The sequence below is a fragment of the Vigna unguiculata genome, chromosome 5 (assembly GCF_037176805.1).
Source record: "Vigna unguiculata cultivar grain cowpea cultivar isolate G323 ecotype 2 chromosome 5, ASM3717680v1, whole genome shotgun sequence".
Classification (NCBI taxonomy): Eukaryota; Viridiplantae; Streptophyta; class Magnoliopsida; order Fabales; family Fabaceae; genus Vigna; species Vigna unguiculata.
In genome coordinates, this window is record NC_140796.1 from 54,295,871 (window position 1) to 54,311,724 (window position 15,854).

The 15,854-nt window shown below is 32.9% G+C and overlaps 2 protein-coding genes across 4 annotated transcripts; one reads left to right on the forward strand and one right to left on the reverse strand.

Moving 5' to 3' along the window:
- Positions 1–155: 155 nt before the first annotated feature.
- On the reverse strand, positions 156–4,629 carry LOC114184108 (G-type lectin S-receptor-like serine/threonine-protein kinase At1g11330). Of its 2 annotated transcripts, XM_085673712.1 has the most exons (8): positions 3,562–3,697; positions 3,319–3,479; positions 3,086–3,190; positions 2,776–2,987; positions 2,429–2,639; positions 2,058–2,292; positions 1,823–1,973; positions 156–1,733 (listed from the first exon to the last, which is right to left on the reverse strand). In XM_085673712.1, the coding sequence occupies exons 2-8, from the start codon at positions 3,425–3,427 to the stop codon at positions 1,425–1,427; spliced, it is 1,332 nt and encodes a 443-aa protein (XP_085529838.1). In that variant the 5' UTR covers positions 3,428–3,479; positions 3,562–3,697; the 3' UTR covers positions 156–1,424. The 2 variants fall into 2 exon arrangements, with proteins under 2 accessions (XP_085529838.1, XP_085529837.1); XM_085673711.1 differs by having other exon boundaries at positions 3,319–4,629.
- Positions 4,630–12,528: 7,899 nt separating this feature from the next.
- On the forward strand, positions 12,529–15,807 carry LOC114185821 (Regulator of Vps4 activity in the MVB pathway protein). 2 transcript variants are annotated; one of them, XM_028073751.2, is made up of 8 exons: positions 12,553–12,613; positions 12,719–12,799; positions 12,934–13,056; positions 13,160–13,292; positions 13,769–13,872; positions 14,027–14,171; positions 14,264–14,404; positions 14,661–15,806. In XM_028073751.2, exons 3-8 carry the CDS (start codon positions 13,016–13,018, stop codon positions 15,522–15,524), a joined length of 1,428 nt encoding a protein of 475 aa, XP_027929552.2. In that variant the 5' UTR covers positions 12,553–12,613; positions 12,719–12,799; positions 12,934–13,015; the 3' UTR covers positions 15,525–15,806. The 2 variants fall into 2 exon arrangements, with proteins under 2 accessions (XP_027929554.2, XP_027929552.2); XM_028073753.2 differs by lacking the exon at positions 12,719–12,799 and having other exon boundaries at positions 12,529–12,613; positions 14,661–15,807.
- The last annotated feature ends 47 nt before the right edge of the window (positions 15,808–15,854 follow it).

Consider the following 15,854-nt stretch of genomic DNA (forward strand, 5'->3'; position numbering starts at 1 on the left):
TATGAATTCTGCATTTTTTGGACTTTCTGCATGCATCTCATACATAATTGTAGTGTTTCAAATAGATTCTAAGCATTTTTCTTTGCATAAAACTCGAATCTGCTTAGGAAATCAAAATCTGCATAACCTATCACGCTGATGAACCATGACTCTAGGCCAAATCTTCCAATTTTGGTTTCTATGGTGATTTTGAGTATTTTGAGTTTCTAATTAGTTCTGCATGCATATATTTGTTATTTTTAGGTATATCAACGTGTTCCCATCATTATCACTGCATAATTCACATTTGTAGTTCATTGTGGCATTTTATCAAACACTTGTTGCATATTAGGGTTTCATTTAGGATTTTCATCAAATAGTTTACATTTTCACATTTATGCATTGTTTTAGGTATTATAATTGTTAGAATATGTTACATTGCATCTTATCATGCATTTTAGGTACTAATATCTCATTTCCATGCACTCAAACTCATTTTTAAAGATCATTTGTTGAAAGTTCAGCTTGTTCATATTGAATGCATATTGTTTCAGTTTCTATTTTAGCCTTAGTTTTAGGTTCATGAATTGCACTTAATTCATTTTTAGGTTGATTATAGTATAGATATCATATTGTTTTCATATTCCCCCATCAGCGGGATAGATTTCACACTCTACAATCACTCATCACTTTGTCATTTATTTGGATTGGTACATTGGTTGATCCCTGCATTAGGGGGAAACTGAATTTTTGCTAAATCTTTATACGAACTAGAGGTCTATCAATAGCCATCCATCATGTCTAGATAATAAAAATTTGCGAAATTTCACTAATTATTGCACAAGTATCCGAAGGAACCATACTCTTGACAATGCTTGATATCTCTGTGTTTCAACCGATTGTAGAGGTGTCACACCTGAGAGGTTCGGTTGAGGGGTTTGGCCATCCCCAAAAGTGGAAAGAAAGGCTATATGTTGACATACGAGTACTTTTTTGTTGCACAGGTTTCGTTATGGCTTCCCTCTTTGGAGTTTTGAACCCAGTAAACTACAATTTGTACACTTTAGGATGAGGTTGCAGCCATCCAAAGAACATTATTAAGACAGATAGTTAATGATTTTCATATCATTCTAGAAAATGAGTTTATACTTAATTCAACCTCTTTATAAGGTGATGATTACACCTCAATTATATATGATAATTTTACTTAATTTCTAATGGACATGGGATCTCTAACCCAATCCACTAGAATTGGCACACCAGTAACATGTACTTCCTTCATTATTGTGGAGTACACTACGAAGTTTATATTTCCACTCAACACAAGTCAGAAAACCGGTAGAAACTGTATTGGTATTTTCGTCACACTAAAGTAACTTTAACATTATTTTAGCCATGTATGTTCAATATTTTACGTTTATTCATCATTTCTGTTTATCTTAAATTTATCTGCCACACATTGTCGAAATTGTTACGGTATTTAGAGAATCATTTCTTCCACCAACAATAGGACTTTTAGGATTTTTCTCTGCAGTATTAGTGAAGAATGTTGGTTGCTTCGGTTCAGCTAGCAGAATAGACTCACTTGATAGGAAAGATACAACATTTGACATAGTTGGTCTATCATCCGCTTGATCTTGCACACATGAAAGGCTGACATTAATGCATCTTAACACTTCGTTATCAACACATGATCCCTTGAAAACAGGGTCTATTAATTCTAAAGCTTCACCCTTATTCCACATCTGCCATGCCTGAAAATGTCCAAATAGCAAGGGATTGTTAACACCTGATCATAATTAGTGCAAACACATGACATCTGGCAGGAAGAAATCGAACTTACATATCCTATGAGATTGATGGGATGGTCCGAATCAAAATTACTAGAATTCCTTTTACCGCTGATAATCTCAAGCATCAATACTCCGAAACTAAAAACATCCATTCTTGTTGAGACAATACCATTTAAAGCATACTCAGGAGACATATAACCACTGAAACAGTAAGTTACTGATAAAATAAGCTTTTAAAAATAAGTTAATTAAGAGAAATAGAATTCAAATTATAGGTGTACTTACTAAGTTCCAACAACCTTGTTTGTCTTTTTTTTGGGTTCATTCAACTCAGATATCCTTGCCAAACCAAAATCTGATATCTTTGGATTCAATTCATAATCCAATAAAATGTTACTTGGCTTTAAATCTCTGTGAATTACTGTTAGTCTTGAATACGTATGAAGATAGACAAGTCCTTGTGCAATTCCTTGAACGATGGAAAATCTTCTCTTCCAATCCAACAAAGTGTTGGTGGGATCTATGCCGTGTAAGAGAGAGGAAAATTGGTGAGTAGAAATGTTGTTGTAGCATTTTGACCAAATGAAGAAACTTTTTTAAAACTAATTACACTTTGTAAATTAGTTAGATTTGCTTGATTTGTAAAGTCTGCATACCAAAAAGGTAACTGTCCAAACTTTTGTTGGGCATGTATTCGTAGATCAACATCCTTTCTTCTTTTTCAATGCAGAAACCGTAGAGCTTGACCAAGTTAGTGTGGTTGAATTTCGCAATTAATTTAACCTCGTTCTTAAACTCAGCTAATCCTTGTGTCGAACTTCTAGAAAGTCTCTTTATTGCTATTTCTAGACCATCAATAAGTTTTCCCTTCAATCACATAAACAACCATATTTTTTCTGTTGTCATTTCATAGAAAAATATTGACAAGAGTTTGAAGCTGTGACTGAAGAAAAATGTTGAAAAGAGTCAGATGAAAATAGTCCGTGATGTATCTGTATCTTACCTTGTAGACAGGTCCAAAGCCACCTTCACCCAACTTATTCGCTGAAGAGAAATTATCAGTTGCTAATTCAATGCTTTCAAAGCTGAACACACGCATCCCATGATTTGTGGTTTCAATTTTACTAAATTTTGAGCGTCTGTTGTCTAAAAGGGAAGAAGGGTTTGTTATTCCTTCGATCTCAAATAATATCTTCTTTTGCTTCAATCTTTCTTCTGTTGCAGATGGCAAGCACAACCAGAAGGTTAAATTAGTAGGTAAACAATGAACGATAATCCAAGTGAGTTGTTCAAATTCCAAACAGGAAATTTACCCGCTATTCTGCGTTTCCTCCACAATAAATAGAACACGAAGGATGATACAAGTATTAGTAGAGCTCCACCCATCACACTCCCTATCCATGATTTCCTCTTATTGGCTACATTTGACAAAAATAAACTCATCAGAAGAATAGGATGAATACTAAATCCTACCACAAAAGATAACAAGAAAGAACTATCCATGCTTTGGGATGTGATGCCTGCACTACTCTAGCTAAGAATTTACCTTCAGATTTTCTAGGTATGGAAGAGCCGTTGCGGGTAATGAATTCATCGATGAAATAAACTTGTCGACCAGAAGCAGACATGACAAATTCAGTGTCTTGATTCCACATCTCACAGCCAGTGATATCATCGGACGTGAAAGAGTAGGCAAAACAGGAACAACTGTTCATGCAGGTGACGCCACAATCAAAAAGAGAAATATTGTCTAAATCCGCATTCTTGTACCCTTCTTGGGACATGTTACCTTGCTTAAAGTTGAGCAAGGATAAATAGCCCCTTCGGTGCCTGCAGGTTGGGAAACTTTGGGAGACGCATCCTTTGTTAAGTGCAGGATTGTCTTTGCTGCAAGAGACAACGACTCTGCCATATAGTTGTCCTCGTGGATCCAAACCTACAAAATCAAAGTCATTCCAGGTCGAGGGTGATGAGGAATTATAACTGAAATATGTTTCATTTTCGTTTGACACAAAGGAAAAGTAGACATTGTTGTCGCTATGTGTTTTCAAATTGGGAAAACTTCCATTGATAAGTGGTCCACTACTCCAGTAGAGGTTGTTATCATGCCACAATATGATCAATTGCATGTTGTTTTGATCCGCTCTGAGAGTGAAGGAACCCTTAGAAGGAATGGTTTTGCTTGTCCAAGATGTGAGGCTCCAGTTCTGCCCTGTTCTCTTGTTGAATCCCAGTTTCATTCCCGGCAACAGGAGGAAAGTGGGGTAGTCATAACTTTGCCACAAAATCTGTTTTGCATTGCCATCTGTGTCCATTTCGCGCAGTACAAGGTTTCCGGTATCGAGCAGCGTGGCACTGGCATTGATCTTTTGTGCAGCTATGCTTGCGTATAGCACTAGAAGCTGTGTGTCGTTGTTGCTTAAGATTTTGAAGGTACCATAATCATCAATTGTAAGCTTTGCTTGTCGCTTTAAAAGTAGGATGTTTGGGTCGGCAAACCAGAGACAACCTCTGACGTAATTTATTCCAAGGTAAATTCTTTCACTCGTTGGGCCATTGAAAGTGAAGAAACTTAGATGAAAGACCTTAGAGCGCGAGGTCAGATTTCCCTCAGTCAAGTAGTCTCCTTGCATCAATGTGTCAGTGACAAAACCTGGTCTTAGACATTGAAACCTGGTGAAGTTCAACGCAAATGCCAAAATGAGGAAGAGAAGGGTTCTACCAATGTTCCGTATACACGTTGTTCCCATTTGGTTAATTTTACGGGAGTCTATGCTGCTTTGGTTCATTAGCAAGATTTTTGAAGTGTATGGAGACTTTCGTTTTTTTATATCTTCCTCTAATATTATCATCGTGCAAGTTATAGAAACTATGTCAATTGAGGGTTATTTTTCAAAATTCAATCATATATCTAAAATACATAATCAATCAATGAATGGATAAAATTAAATCAGAGTCACATTCAACTTGACCTAATTCGATCCAATTTGATTTGAGTGAGACCTGACATAATATGAGTTTGCTCTATCTAGTTTCAATCGAGTTAAATTTTACTTGAGTTTAACATAACTTGGATCTAAAGTGATCTAATCCGATTCAATGTAACTAAACTTGCATACTTGAATCCAATCTAACTCAATCTAGGTTTAATCCTACTTGACTTGAGATAGACCTAATAGCCTGAATTCAACCTAATTTGATATGAGCCTAGCGAAGCCAACTTAATATATGATATCAATTCAACCTATCTTGAACTAAGTCCTACTCGATCTAACGTAATTGAGGTATGAATTAATATAATTTGAATTAAATCACACTCCAACCTAATCTTGGACTTGGTATCGCTCAACCAGTTTGACTTGACCTTGTATAATATAGATTTAGTCTAACCTTTATATCATACTTAAGTCAAACTCGACATACCTTAAAATGATCTAATTTTGTCTCGAATTTTCAAAATCTAAAAAATATTGTTATAAATCGTTAAAAATTAAAAATACATGATAAATTTGAATTTGAAGTAAATTTATCATAACAAACCAGTGATGGATCTTAGATATGTTAGAGGGAGCATAGCCCCTCAAATTTTTTTTAAACATAATTTATTTTAATTTTAATATATAAATCTTATTTCATCTTAGTAAATTTTATATATTTAATATCACCAAAATTTGTGCATTTTATAAAAGAAAATTAACCCCCTCAAAATATATTATCAAGTTTCGTTACTCGTTAAAACTAATATCAAATAATTGTGGATTAACTTGAGTATAAGAGTGTTTTTTGGCATGCCTATGTTCCTATCTCGGTATTTCCCTCCAGCTCTTTGTTTACCACGAACGGCATTACCAGTTTGCCATTGGGGTTCTTGCTGAGAGGAAAAAATAAAAGCTTAATATTGTTTCAATCATTGGGAAGGCGTCAAAAACCATGAAACAAATATTCAAGGCAAAATAAGAACGAAATAAACAACAATTTGATTATGTGAGAGGGAACTTCTACATTTTTATTTTTTAACCCCTTATTATATTTTTTTAACCCCCTAGTAAATAAAATATTAAATCATTCTAGAGGTCTCCATCTTTGTAGCGAAATCTCAAATAGACCTTCTCATTTTTATGTGACTTAATTGAGTCCCTATTTTGAAAAATCTGTTGCAATCAGGTCCTTTCTGTTAGTAGTACAGTAATGGTGTTAACTATGTGTCACGTGTCAACACGTGGTTTTTTTTTATTTTGTACTACGTGAGGTTTTATTATAATTTGTTATTTGCAATCACCACCATTAAGACAATGATCGTGAGTTTTTCATTCCCATCATTGTTGTATAAGGCCATGCCGCCCCTTCCCCTTTGCTCTCGTAGTCCCACCTTACCACCTTCAGTGCAATTCTAACACCTCACACCTTACCCAACTGGTATGTCTTTTTTTGAACCTTAACTCTAACATTTTATCCTTCTCTTATATGTCTTTTGTATTATTCTCAATGCTTCACTACTCCCATTTCACCTTTTTTTCTTCTCATCTTCTTATAATATTTTTCTTAAATATTTACATTTTTGCCAATTTCGGAACTTTATGTTTTCCACTTTGACAAAATAGTTATTTTTGTGAAAGGTGAATACAAACCAATTCAAGCTTATCTTTTGGATGTTTTTTTATTAGAAATATACAGTTTATTTATGTTATTGTTTAAAAAATTACTATTATTTAAGTTGGGAAAAAACATTATGTTTCAATTGTTTAAGAGAGACCTTATGATGTGGTGTTGGTGCTAAAAAAAACTTTTGGGTATGACATTTTTACGCACATTACAAAGCGATTTTCCTTTTGTTCTATATTAATATTAATTATGAAAGTGTAAAATTTTTCTTTAAATTAACCATTCAATGTTAATTTTCTGCTTTTTCTCAAGGTGTTTTCAAATTCAACACAACTCAAGAATACTTCAATTGAGTTTAGTTTAGTTCATAGTTCAGTTCGGTTCGGTCCGATTCGAACCAGTTCGGTTTGGTCCAATTCGAACCAGTTCGGTTCGGTCCGATTTGAACCAGTCCGGTCTGGTCCGATTCAGTTTGGTTTGGTCCGATTCAAACCAGTCTGATCAGTTCCAATTCGGTCCAGTCCGGTACGATTTGGTTTGGTCAGGTCCGATTAAGTTCAATTCAGTTTTGTCTAATTCGATTCGGTTCAGTTTTGTCCGGTCTAGTTCGGTCTGGTTCAGTTCAGTTAGCTTCGGTCTGGTTCGGTTCGATTAGCTTCGGTTTGGTTCGGTTCAATTCAGTCTTATTCGGTTCGGTCCGATTTCGAACCGATCCAATTCGGTCTGGAGTCCAATTCGATCCCACTCAGTTCCGTTCGGTTATATGCGATCTGGTTTGATTCAGATCAGTTTGATTCGGTTTGGTTTGGTTCGACCTGGTTTGGTTTGGTTTGGTTTGGTTTGGTTCGGTTCTGTCCGGTCCTATTTGACTCGACTTGGTTTGGTTGGGTTCGGTCTGGTCTAGTTCGGTCTGATTCGATCTGGTTTGGTTATTTGGTCTGGTCCGGTCCGATTTGGTCCGATTTGGATTGATTTGGTTTGGTTTGGTCCGATTCGATTCAATTCGGTCTGGTCTGGTTTGGTTCGGTTCAGTTAGTTTCGATTGTGTTCGGTTTGGTTAGCTGTGGTTTGGTTTAGTTCGATTTAGTCCGATTTAGTTTGGTTCAGTCTGATGCAGTCCAGTTTGATCCCACCCGGTCCCGTTTGGTTATGTCCGGTCCAGTTCGGTTCGGTTTGGTTCGGTTTGATCTGGTTTAGTTTGGTTTGGTCTGTTTCGTTATGGTTAGGTTCGATTTTATTCGTTCCTGTTTGGCTTGACACGGTTGGGTTTGGTCTGGTCCGATTCTATCTGGTTCAGTATGATTTGGTCCGATTTGGTTCAATTCGGTCTGGTCTGGTTTGGTTCGGTTGGGTTCGGTTCAGTTCAATCCTATTCGGTTTGGTTTGGTCTAGTTTGGTTCGGTTAAGTTCGGTTCTGTCCGATTCGGTTTGGTTTGGTCTGGTTAGGCCCGATTCGGTGTAGTTCAATTTAATTCGGTATGATCTGGTTTGGTTCGGGTAGCTTCGGTTTGATTTGGTTCTGTTAGCTTCAATTTGGTTTGATTCGGTTCTGTCCGGTCCTATTTGTCTCGACTGGGTTCGGTTAGGTTCGGTTTAGTTTGGTTTAGTCCAATTTGGTTTTGTTTGGTTTGGTTCAGTTTGGTTCGGTCCGATTCGGTTTGGTTTGGTTTGGTTTGGTTCGATCCGATTCGGTTCAATTCAGTCTGGTTCGGTTCGGTTCGATTAGGTTCGATCTGTTTTGGTCCGTTTTGGTTCGGTTTGGTCCGATTCGATTCGATTCAATTCGGTCTGGTTCGGTTCAATTTGGTCTGGTTCGGTTCAGTTCGATCCAGTTTTGTCCTATCCGGACCGCTCGGTTTGGTCCGGTCAAGTCCGGTCCAGTCTGATTCGGCTTGACTCGGTTCAGTCTGGTTCGATTCGGCTCGATTCAGTTTGGTTGGGTTTAGTTCGGATATGCTCGATTCGATCCGATCCAATGTGGTCTGACTTGGTTCGTTTCGGTTGGTTCATGTTAACAAAAATTGGGACTTAATTAAACAAAAATAACAAATATAGGGACCAAATTGAATATGCAACATTGATTTTGACATGTGTCACACTACTGGGTTGACACGTGAACATTTTAAAAAATATTTAAAAGTTTAAAAATTATTTAAAAAAAATTAAAAAAACTATGAAGAGACACGTGTTGATAACCGTTAATAATCTAAACAGTATTAACAAAAAATATCCAATTAAATAAAATTATCAAAAATTAAGACTTATTTAAACACAAGACCAAAATTATATCTTAATTAATAAAACTTGACGATAATATATTTTAACCTTTTATAAATTTTACTATTAAACTTTCAGTATATTTAATCATCGAACTCTCAGTTTAGTAAATTTTATCGTCTGGAATTTAAAATTATATATGTTTCATATTTTAGTCAATTAAATGTCAATTTATTGACGATGTAATAGAATGACTAAAATTTGATCATATATATATATATATATATATATATATATATATATATATATATATAAATTATCATAATAATTATAATGTTTTTTGGAAATACGGAAACCACAACTCCTAAACTAGTGCAAACAGTTAGATAAACAATTTGACTCAAAATTATTTTGAATAACTATAATTAAATTATTTAATTTTACAAACTATTTTAAATATAAAAGTTCAAAAATGTCAAAAAATATTTTATTTTGAAAAAACTAGATTTAACAGAGGATCAATTAATTATTTTATGGAAAGTAGTTACTATAAACCGCCAAAAAAAATTATGGATAATATTTTGAAGATTCACAAAAATTTGTAGACTATTTTTTTTTTTTATCTAAAACTTCTACATATATTTCATCTAATTTTATATTACTTATCACTTAAAATGATTTACTATGTAATAATTACAACCAAAATGGAGATAATTTATGGTCAGTTTAGTATATAACAAAAAAAAAAAAAAACTAGATACGATCATGCAAAATCTATAAATTATTATATTAGTCAATTTTGCACGTAAATTTATATTTATATTTACTCTTTTTTCCTCAATCATGATTAAATAAATAATTTCGTTATTTTACCTTAAATTCACATTTGAGAAAAAAATGTCTTTGTTATTCGTCACATCATCACATTGTTAGTACATTAAAATGTGTATAATTTTAAAATTCAATAAAATTGGTGAAATTAAAAACTCAGTGTTTAAATTTGCAAAATAAATATTTTACCTATAAAATTAACGATAGTTAAAAGTTTAGCAGAAAAGTTCACAAAATTGAAAGTTCAATGGTAAATTTGTAATCTAAAATATAATGTATATTCCGCTTATAATCATAGTCGTTTCATATTAACCAAGTAAAATGTCTATATTTTAAAGTAAAATTACAAAACAAAAAATTTAAAGTAAAATTAGTAAAAATGTAAAGGTTTTAGTAGTAAAATTGCAATTAACCTTCTAAATCATTATGTTAGTTAACACTTTTTCTAATGAATGTCTTTATTAGCAAGTTGCATTCACTTACAATAAAAAAAAGTTTAGAACGGAGAGGATTCATTAACATTAATCATATTTGAGTTCAATTTACATATTAATTTAATATCATATGTTAATGGATCTTTTATTTTAGAAAATACCTAACTTTTTTATTTTATTTAATATAAAACTTAATTCACATTTAATCTTTTAACACCTCATTGTAATACATGTATTTGATTTTTTTTTTTCATCCAACTGTGAAAAACTTTTTGTAAAAGAAGAAGTGGTTGAATCTCACTGCCTCTTATTTCTGGGACGAAATGAGCGTTGTTTCCGGCCAAAAGAATTAGAATCAGAACTGTGCTTTTCCCTAAACTGATCCCACACATAACCCCATCTTTTTATTGCATAGGTGTGTCCACTGTCTTTTAGAAAGAAACTAGTTTTTAAGATTTTATTCAATTAAAAATTAGATAATTTTTTAGTGTCAGATTTTTATATTAAATAATGATATTTTAACTAATTTTATTTATTTATTAATAATCATTCTTAAATTATCGTATTACTAAAAAAATCAAAATAAATAATTGAAAAGTGATCAAAATAATAGATAAAAGTAAAAGATTAAAGTCTTATTGTTTTTTAGGATTAAATATGTTTTTGTTTCTTAACTTTTAGTGAATTTTGGAATTAGTCTATTTCAAAACTTTTGACCAATTTAGTAATTTATCTTTTGAAATACATGAATTTAGTCATTTTAATCAAATTTTGTTAAGTTTATTTGATATTTCAAATACCTTTCATAATAGTATCTGATTTAACATTAAAACAAAAATGTTTCAAACAATATAAACAACATAAATACAATCTTGAAATGCTTATAAAACATCAAATAAATTTAACAAAATTTGATTAAAAAAATTAAATTTACATATTTTAAAAAATGAATCCATAGAACTAATTTCCAATTATAATAAAAATTAAGAAAAAATATATATTTAATCTTATTCTTTTTATTGCAGCAGAAAGACCGAGAAAGGGTTACGGTTGACGCATTAGAAATGACAGTGGCGTAAAAAGAAAACAAAGAATGAAGCATGATTTGGCAAGGAATAAAGAAGATTCCAGGGACATGATCTGCACGAACAGTCACCACGCAACTTTACTTGCAAATTACTTTATCCTTTCTTTTTCGCTGTTTTTTCTGCTTCATCAACAACCATAAAAACTGAATCAGTTTTTGATTCAATGAATGTAACAATATACGATACCTCGTACCCTGGAAACACACTATTTTAATTCTTTAATTATTTCTAATCAAATCAACAAGGTCAATTCTATGCTTATCATAAACCATTTGGGCAAAGGTAAGCAAAGATAACATGTCAGCTGGCTCGATAACAAACATGCATCACATAAAATATAGGGTTAAATATCATTCAAATTTTAGTAAAATTTAAAATTAGTCTATTTTTAAATTCTTTTTGACTAATTTAATCATTTATTTTTAAAAATATGTAAATTTAATTATTTTAATCGAATTTTGTTAAATTTATATGACATTTCAACCACGTTTTATGATAATATTTTAATTGTTTACACATTTTTACTTCAATGCTGACTCAATTATTATCATAAAATACGTTTAAAATATCAAATAAATCTAACAAAATTTGATAAAAAAGACTAAATTCACGTATTTATAAAATGAATGTCTAAATTGATATAAAATTTTAAAGAGAGACTAATTTCAAAATTCACTAAAATTCGAGGATAAAAAATATATTTAACCCTACTATTCGAGTTTGATATTTTGGTTTTCGAATTTCTTTATCAAAATTGGATTTTTAAATGTAGAAATGGTACAATATGTCATTGTAATATTCCACCAACTTCATTAAAACCGTATATATTTTTCTAAATTGAAAAATTAATTAACACAATTAAAATCTAAAAAGATTATACTACCATAATAGTTTGTAGGCTTACTACCATTTTCTTCTTACTCAAGATATCTAAATAATTTAATATACGATCAAGTCTTTCACAATAAAATAATAAAGCGAATATTATAATGCGATCAGGATATTAAATAACTCGATCCTTATTTATTTAAAGTTAGTTGCTAACTTTTTCGTTTGCCAGCAAGTAAACTTTTAATCCATACAATTATATTTTTAAACCTTTTTTCTTTCACACAATCGCCAATTGTCAAATTTCACAATTTTATTGTTTTTGTCATTTAAAAAAAAGAAGACGAATAAACTCTGGCCAGCTTTGCAAAATTCGTCATCACATCACATGTACGTTTACAATATCAGACAGTGCAAATTAAACAATAAATTCTTAATAAGTATAATCCAATAATAAAAAGGCACAGCATAATTTATTATATATATATATATATATATATATATATATATTCGATTTATCTTTTATCTTACAATAAATTTATATCGGTATGAGTAGTAAATCTCGGAACTTATATTACCAAAAAATAAAAATTAAGTTGTTGATTATTAAATATTTATAGATAAGAAATTTCTAATATCATTTAAAAATTCACCGCTTATTTCCTACATTGTAAAGTTTTTTTTTTTTTTTTTAATTTAAATATGATAACTTCTTAATCTTTTATCTTTATCTTTTTGGTGAGTGGAAATAAGAGTGTGATAGGTGGCATAAACGTGCTCTCCAACTCCAACACAGCATTTCTTTTCTCTCTTTTCCTCTGCCGCTTCTCCCTGCAAATTCGTAGGCTTTTCTCTCTCTCTCTCTCTCTCTCTCTTTCTCAAACGCACCATTTCCTGTGTTTCTCGTTACCCATTTCACGAACTTTTTTTTTTTCTCACTAAACAGACATTTTCACAAACGTTTTCATTGCATCCTTTTTTCTCGCTCTTCTCAGACACTCTTTCTTGCTCATCAAGAAACTATTAGGTCTTCTTCTTTTCTCTTGCTTTTTTGTTTTTTGTTTGTTTGCTTGTTTGTTTTTTTACATTCCTCACAAGAATCTCTGCATTACTGTTTCTGCTTCTTTCTCTAATCCTGTTTTTTCGTGTTTTTCATTTCAGACCATTCGTCTTCATCTGAACCGTTTTCGAACCTGTTTTTCACTTTTCTCAGCTCGGTATATCTGGATAATCAGGAGTGAATATGTTGGATGCATTGTTCAAACCGAAATTCTATTCAAAGTGGTAATGATTCTTGTCTGTTTCTCTCATTTCATTTTTTTGTCTTTTGCTCGTTTTGGAATTTTTTTTTTTAAAATAATAAAGATGGAATTTAATTTGGAAACAGCAAATCACGGTTGAAGTTAATAAATACGAGGTTAGAGACGATAGGGAAGAAAAGGAAAGCGGTGGAGAAATTTCTCAAGAAAGACATCGTCGACCTTCTTAGGAATGCCCTTGATTACAATGCATATGGAAGGGTAATTTTCCCTTCACTCTTCATTACAGTGCTCACTCTCATTTAAACTCCATTGTTTGAATCCTTTTCTATTGACGTTAAGACAATGAATAACCTGTGTGTATGAAAAGAGATGGATTCGGCTCCTGTTCTAATTTCCCCTGTATAATCACAAGGGCGCAATAAGTACTTAATCCAGGTTGAGGGTATTTTCTTCAACGAGTTTTGTGATTGGGTCAAGGAAAATTTGAATTGGATCTGTTTACACTTTTTTTTTTTTTATGTATTTAGGTTTTTTTTTTTGTCTCAGTTTATTTGTTACATAATATTATCTCACAGGTTTCTGATGAGCTACAGCTTGCATTAATTTGTTTCAATTTTATGCATGTTGCTGTATATTGTGATATGTTGTGTACACCTTGTGTAACAACTGAGTATATATATACGTTATACTTATTAATCAGCTTGGTTGTTAAACACTTTATACCCTCAAAACAGGCTGAAGGGTTTCTCGTCGAGCAAAATATGTCGTTTTGCTATGAACTCGTTGGAAAGTTTGCTAATTGCGTATCGAGTCATGTTCGAGAGCTTTGTAAGCAGAGGTATTATTTTCTATGTATGCAATAAAAGATTATTTTCTTTTTGGTCTTCGTTCACTCTTGCTTTCCTTTTGAAGTAACCGGGATGTCCATATTTTATTCTCTTCAGGGCATTGATCCAAATTATTCATGACAATATTTTAATCTTCTTCTATAGGGATTGTCCTGATGAATGCAAAGAAGCTATACAGTCATTGATATATGCAGCAGCAAGGTTCTCTGATCTGCCGGAACTACGCGAGCTCAGAACGTTGTTCACGCCAAAATTTGGGAATGCTCTTGAACCTTACATAAGTAAAGAGGTAACCCATGGGACCACTCTAATAGTCCGTAAACTGTTTTCATGGTGACATCTTTATTTCCACCACTTACTTGAATAATTGCTTATCTTTAGTTTGTTGACAAATTGAGGCAAGCTCCTCCTTCGAAAGAAATGAAGATCCAGCTGTTGCATGATTTAGCGCAAGAGTTCTCCATAGAATGGGATAGCAAGGGTTTGGAGCAGAGGCTTCACTCACCGCCTCTGTTACTTGAAGTAAGTTTTTCTCATCATTGATTAGTTTATATCTTAGCATCTGTCTCAGCAAAAATATGAATAGTTTTTTTAGTCAGCAAGATAGAAAATTGTATAGTAGTTACTTTTCGAATTATGATTTAAGGAACTAACTGAAAATCATATACCAAGCTGAGTTGTATCCAGCTAAGCTCAGCTTTTAAAGTTGTGTCCACAACACAATTTCTTATACTGCTGATTAGTGATGACTTATTCAGAAACATTTTGCTTGTTGCAGGATAAGACTACATACGATCCTCTAAATGATCATGATGATCACATGAACAATGATGTTGCTGTCCCCAAGGGTACCGGTGACAAACAGGGACATGAAAGAAACTGGCATACACCAAAAGGAAATGAAAAAGACACCCTATCTCGAGGAAGGAAGGATATCAGCGATGCGTATTGGAGGGTGCAAAGCAGCACGGACAGTGAAACAACCTCTGACAATTCATCCTTGGATGGGCGAAAGGCTTGTTCAGGTTCATTAGGAAGCGTATCAGATAATGAAACAGAAATTAAGCAGCCATCTTCATTTTCCTACAAACTCGTCCCACCTCCTTACGTCAAAGAAAAGTTGAATAAACCAACAGTTGTTCCGGAAAAGCAAGTACCAAGATCAGTGAGGCGGAGACCTCTCAAACCACCACTTTACGAAAACACTGTTTCAGATTCTAAAACTGGGGGCACTGACAAAGTTGTCGACTCAAGTGGAAAGGAATCAGAGAAAGTTAAAGGAGATTCGAGGGATTATGAAGAAAAGATAATGGACGGGCTCTTGATGCATTACAGTAAGAAAGAATCTCCTTATGAATCAGTCATAGCACAAGCAGCATATCCAAAAGCTTATTCTATGCAACGAGTAGAATATGACAAGGTGGTACATATGAAACAAAAATCAAGTGTACCCCTTGTGAGAGGAATTTCTCTTCCTTCTGAAGACACAGATTCGATGGAAACATTAAAAGTACATGGAAGAGCTACTTCCTTGGTACCACAAATGTTAGGGACAGCGGGGCATGTGCATCCTAGTCTGCCTGAATATGATGACTTGTCAGCTCGTCTTGCCGCTCTCAGGAACACAACCCAACCCGCTTAACAAGTATCACATTTTTTTTATTTTATTTCCTTCTTTTTGTTGTTTCATCAATCTTAGGCTAATCCAATATTTAGTAGCCATATACAGACATGGGAAATAGTTTCTTCTATTCGTTTAGGGATCTTTTCAAGATTGAAATCAAAATAGAAACTGCAGTTGTTGGGCCACTCACTTATTCAATCATGTTTCTAGTTTCTGCAAAGCTTGTCTATAAGATAGTGAAGATAAAAAGCTTATTTTGTTATCTTTTCTCAGAAGTTTATTTATTGCATCAGGTAATTGTCAAGTCTTAAATAGATATAAAACGATTTATTAAACGTGCTTATATCT

What these genes read in the sequence shown, in the direction of transcription:
- LOC114184108 (XM_085673711.1), bottom strand. Translation starts at nt 4,624, where the DNA reads ATGATAATATTAGAGGAAGATATAAAAAAACGAAAGTCTCCATACACT. An exon ending in GCTTTGGACCTGTCTACAAG is followed by an intron (nt 2,640 to 2,775) that starts GTAAGATACAGA and finishes ATGTGATTGAAG; the next exon opens with GGAAAACTTATTGATGGTCT. An exon ending in TTTGGACAGTTACCTTTTTG is followed by an intron (nt 2,293 to 2,428) that starts GTATGCAGACTT and finishes TACACGGCATAG; the next exon opens with ATCCCACCAACACTTTGTTG.
- LOC114185821 (XM_028073753.2), top strand. Translation starts at nt 13,016, where the DNA reads ATGTTGGATGCATTGTTCAAACCGAAATTCTATTCAAAGTG. An exon ending in ATTACAATGCATATGGAAGG is followed by an intron (nt 13,293 to 13,768) that starts GTAATTTTCCCT and finishes CCCTCAAAACAG; the next exon opens with GCTGAAGGGTTTCTCGTCGA. An exon ending in CGAGAGCTTTGTAAGCAGAG is followed by an intron (nt 13,873 to 14,026) that starts GTATTATTTTCT and finishes CTTCTTCTATAG; the next exon opens with GGATTGTCCTGATGAATGCA.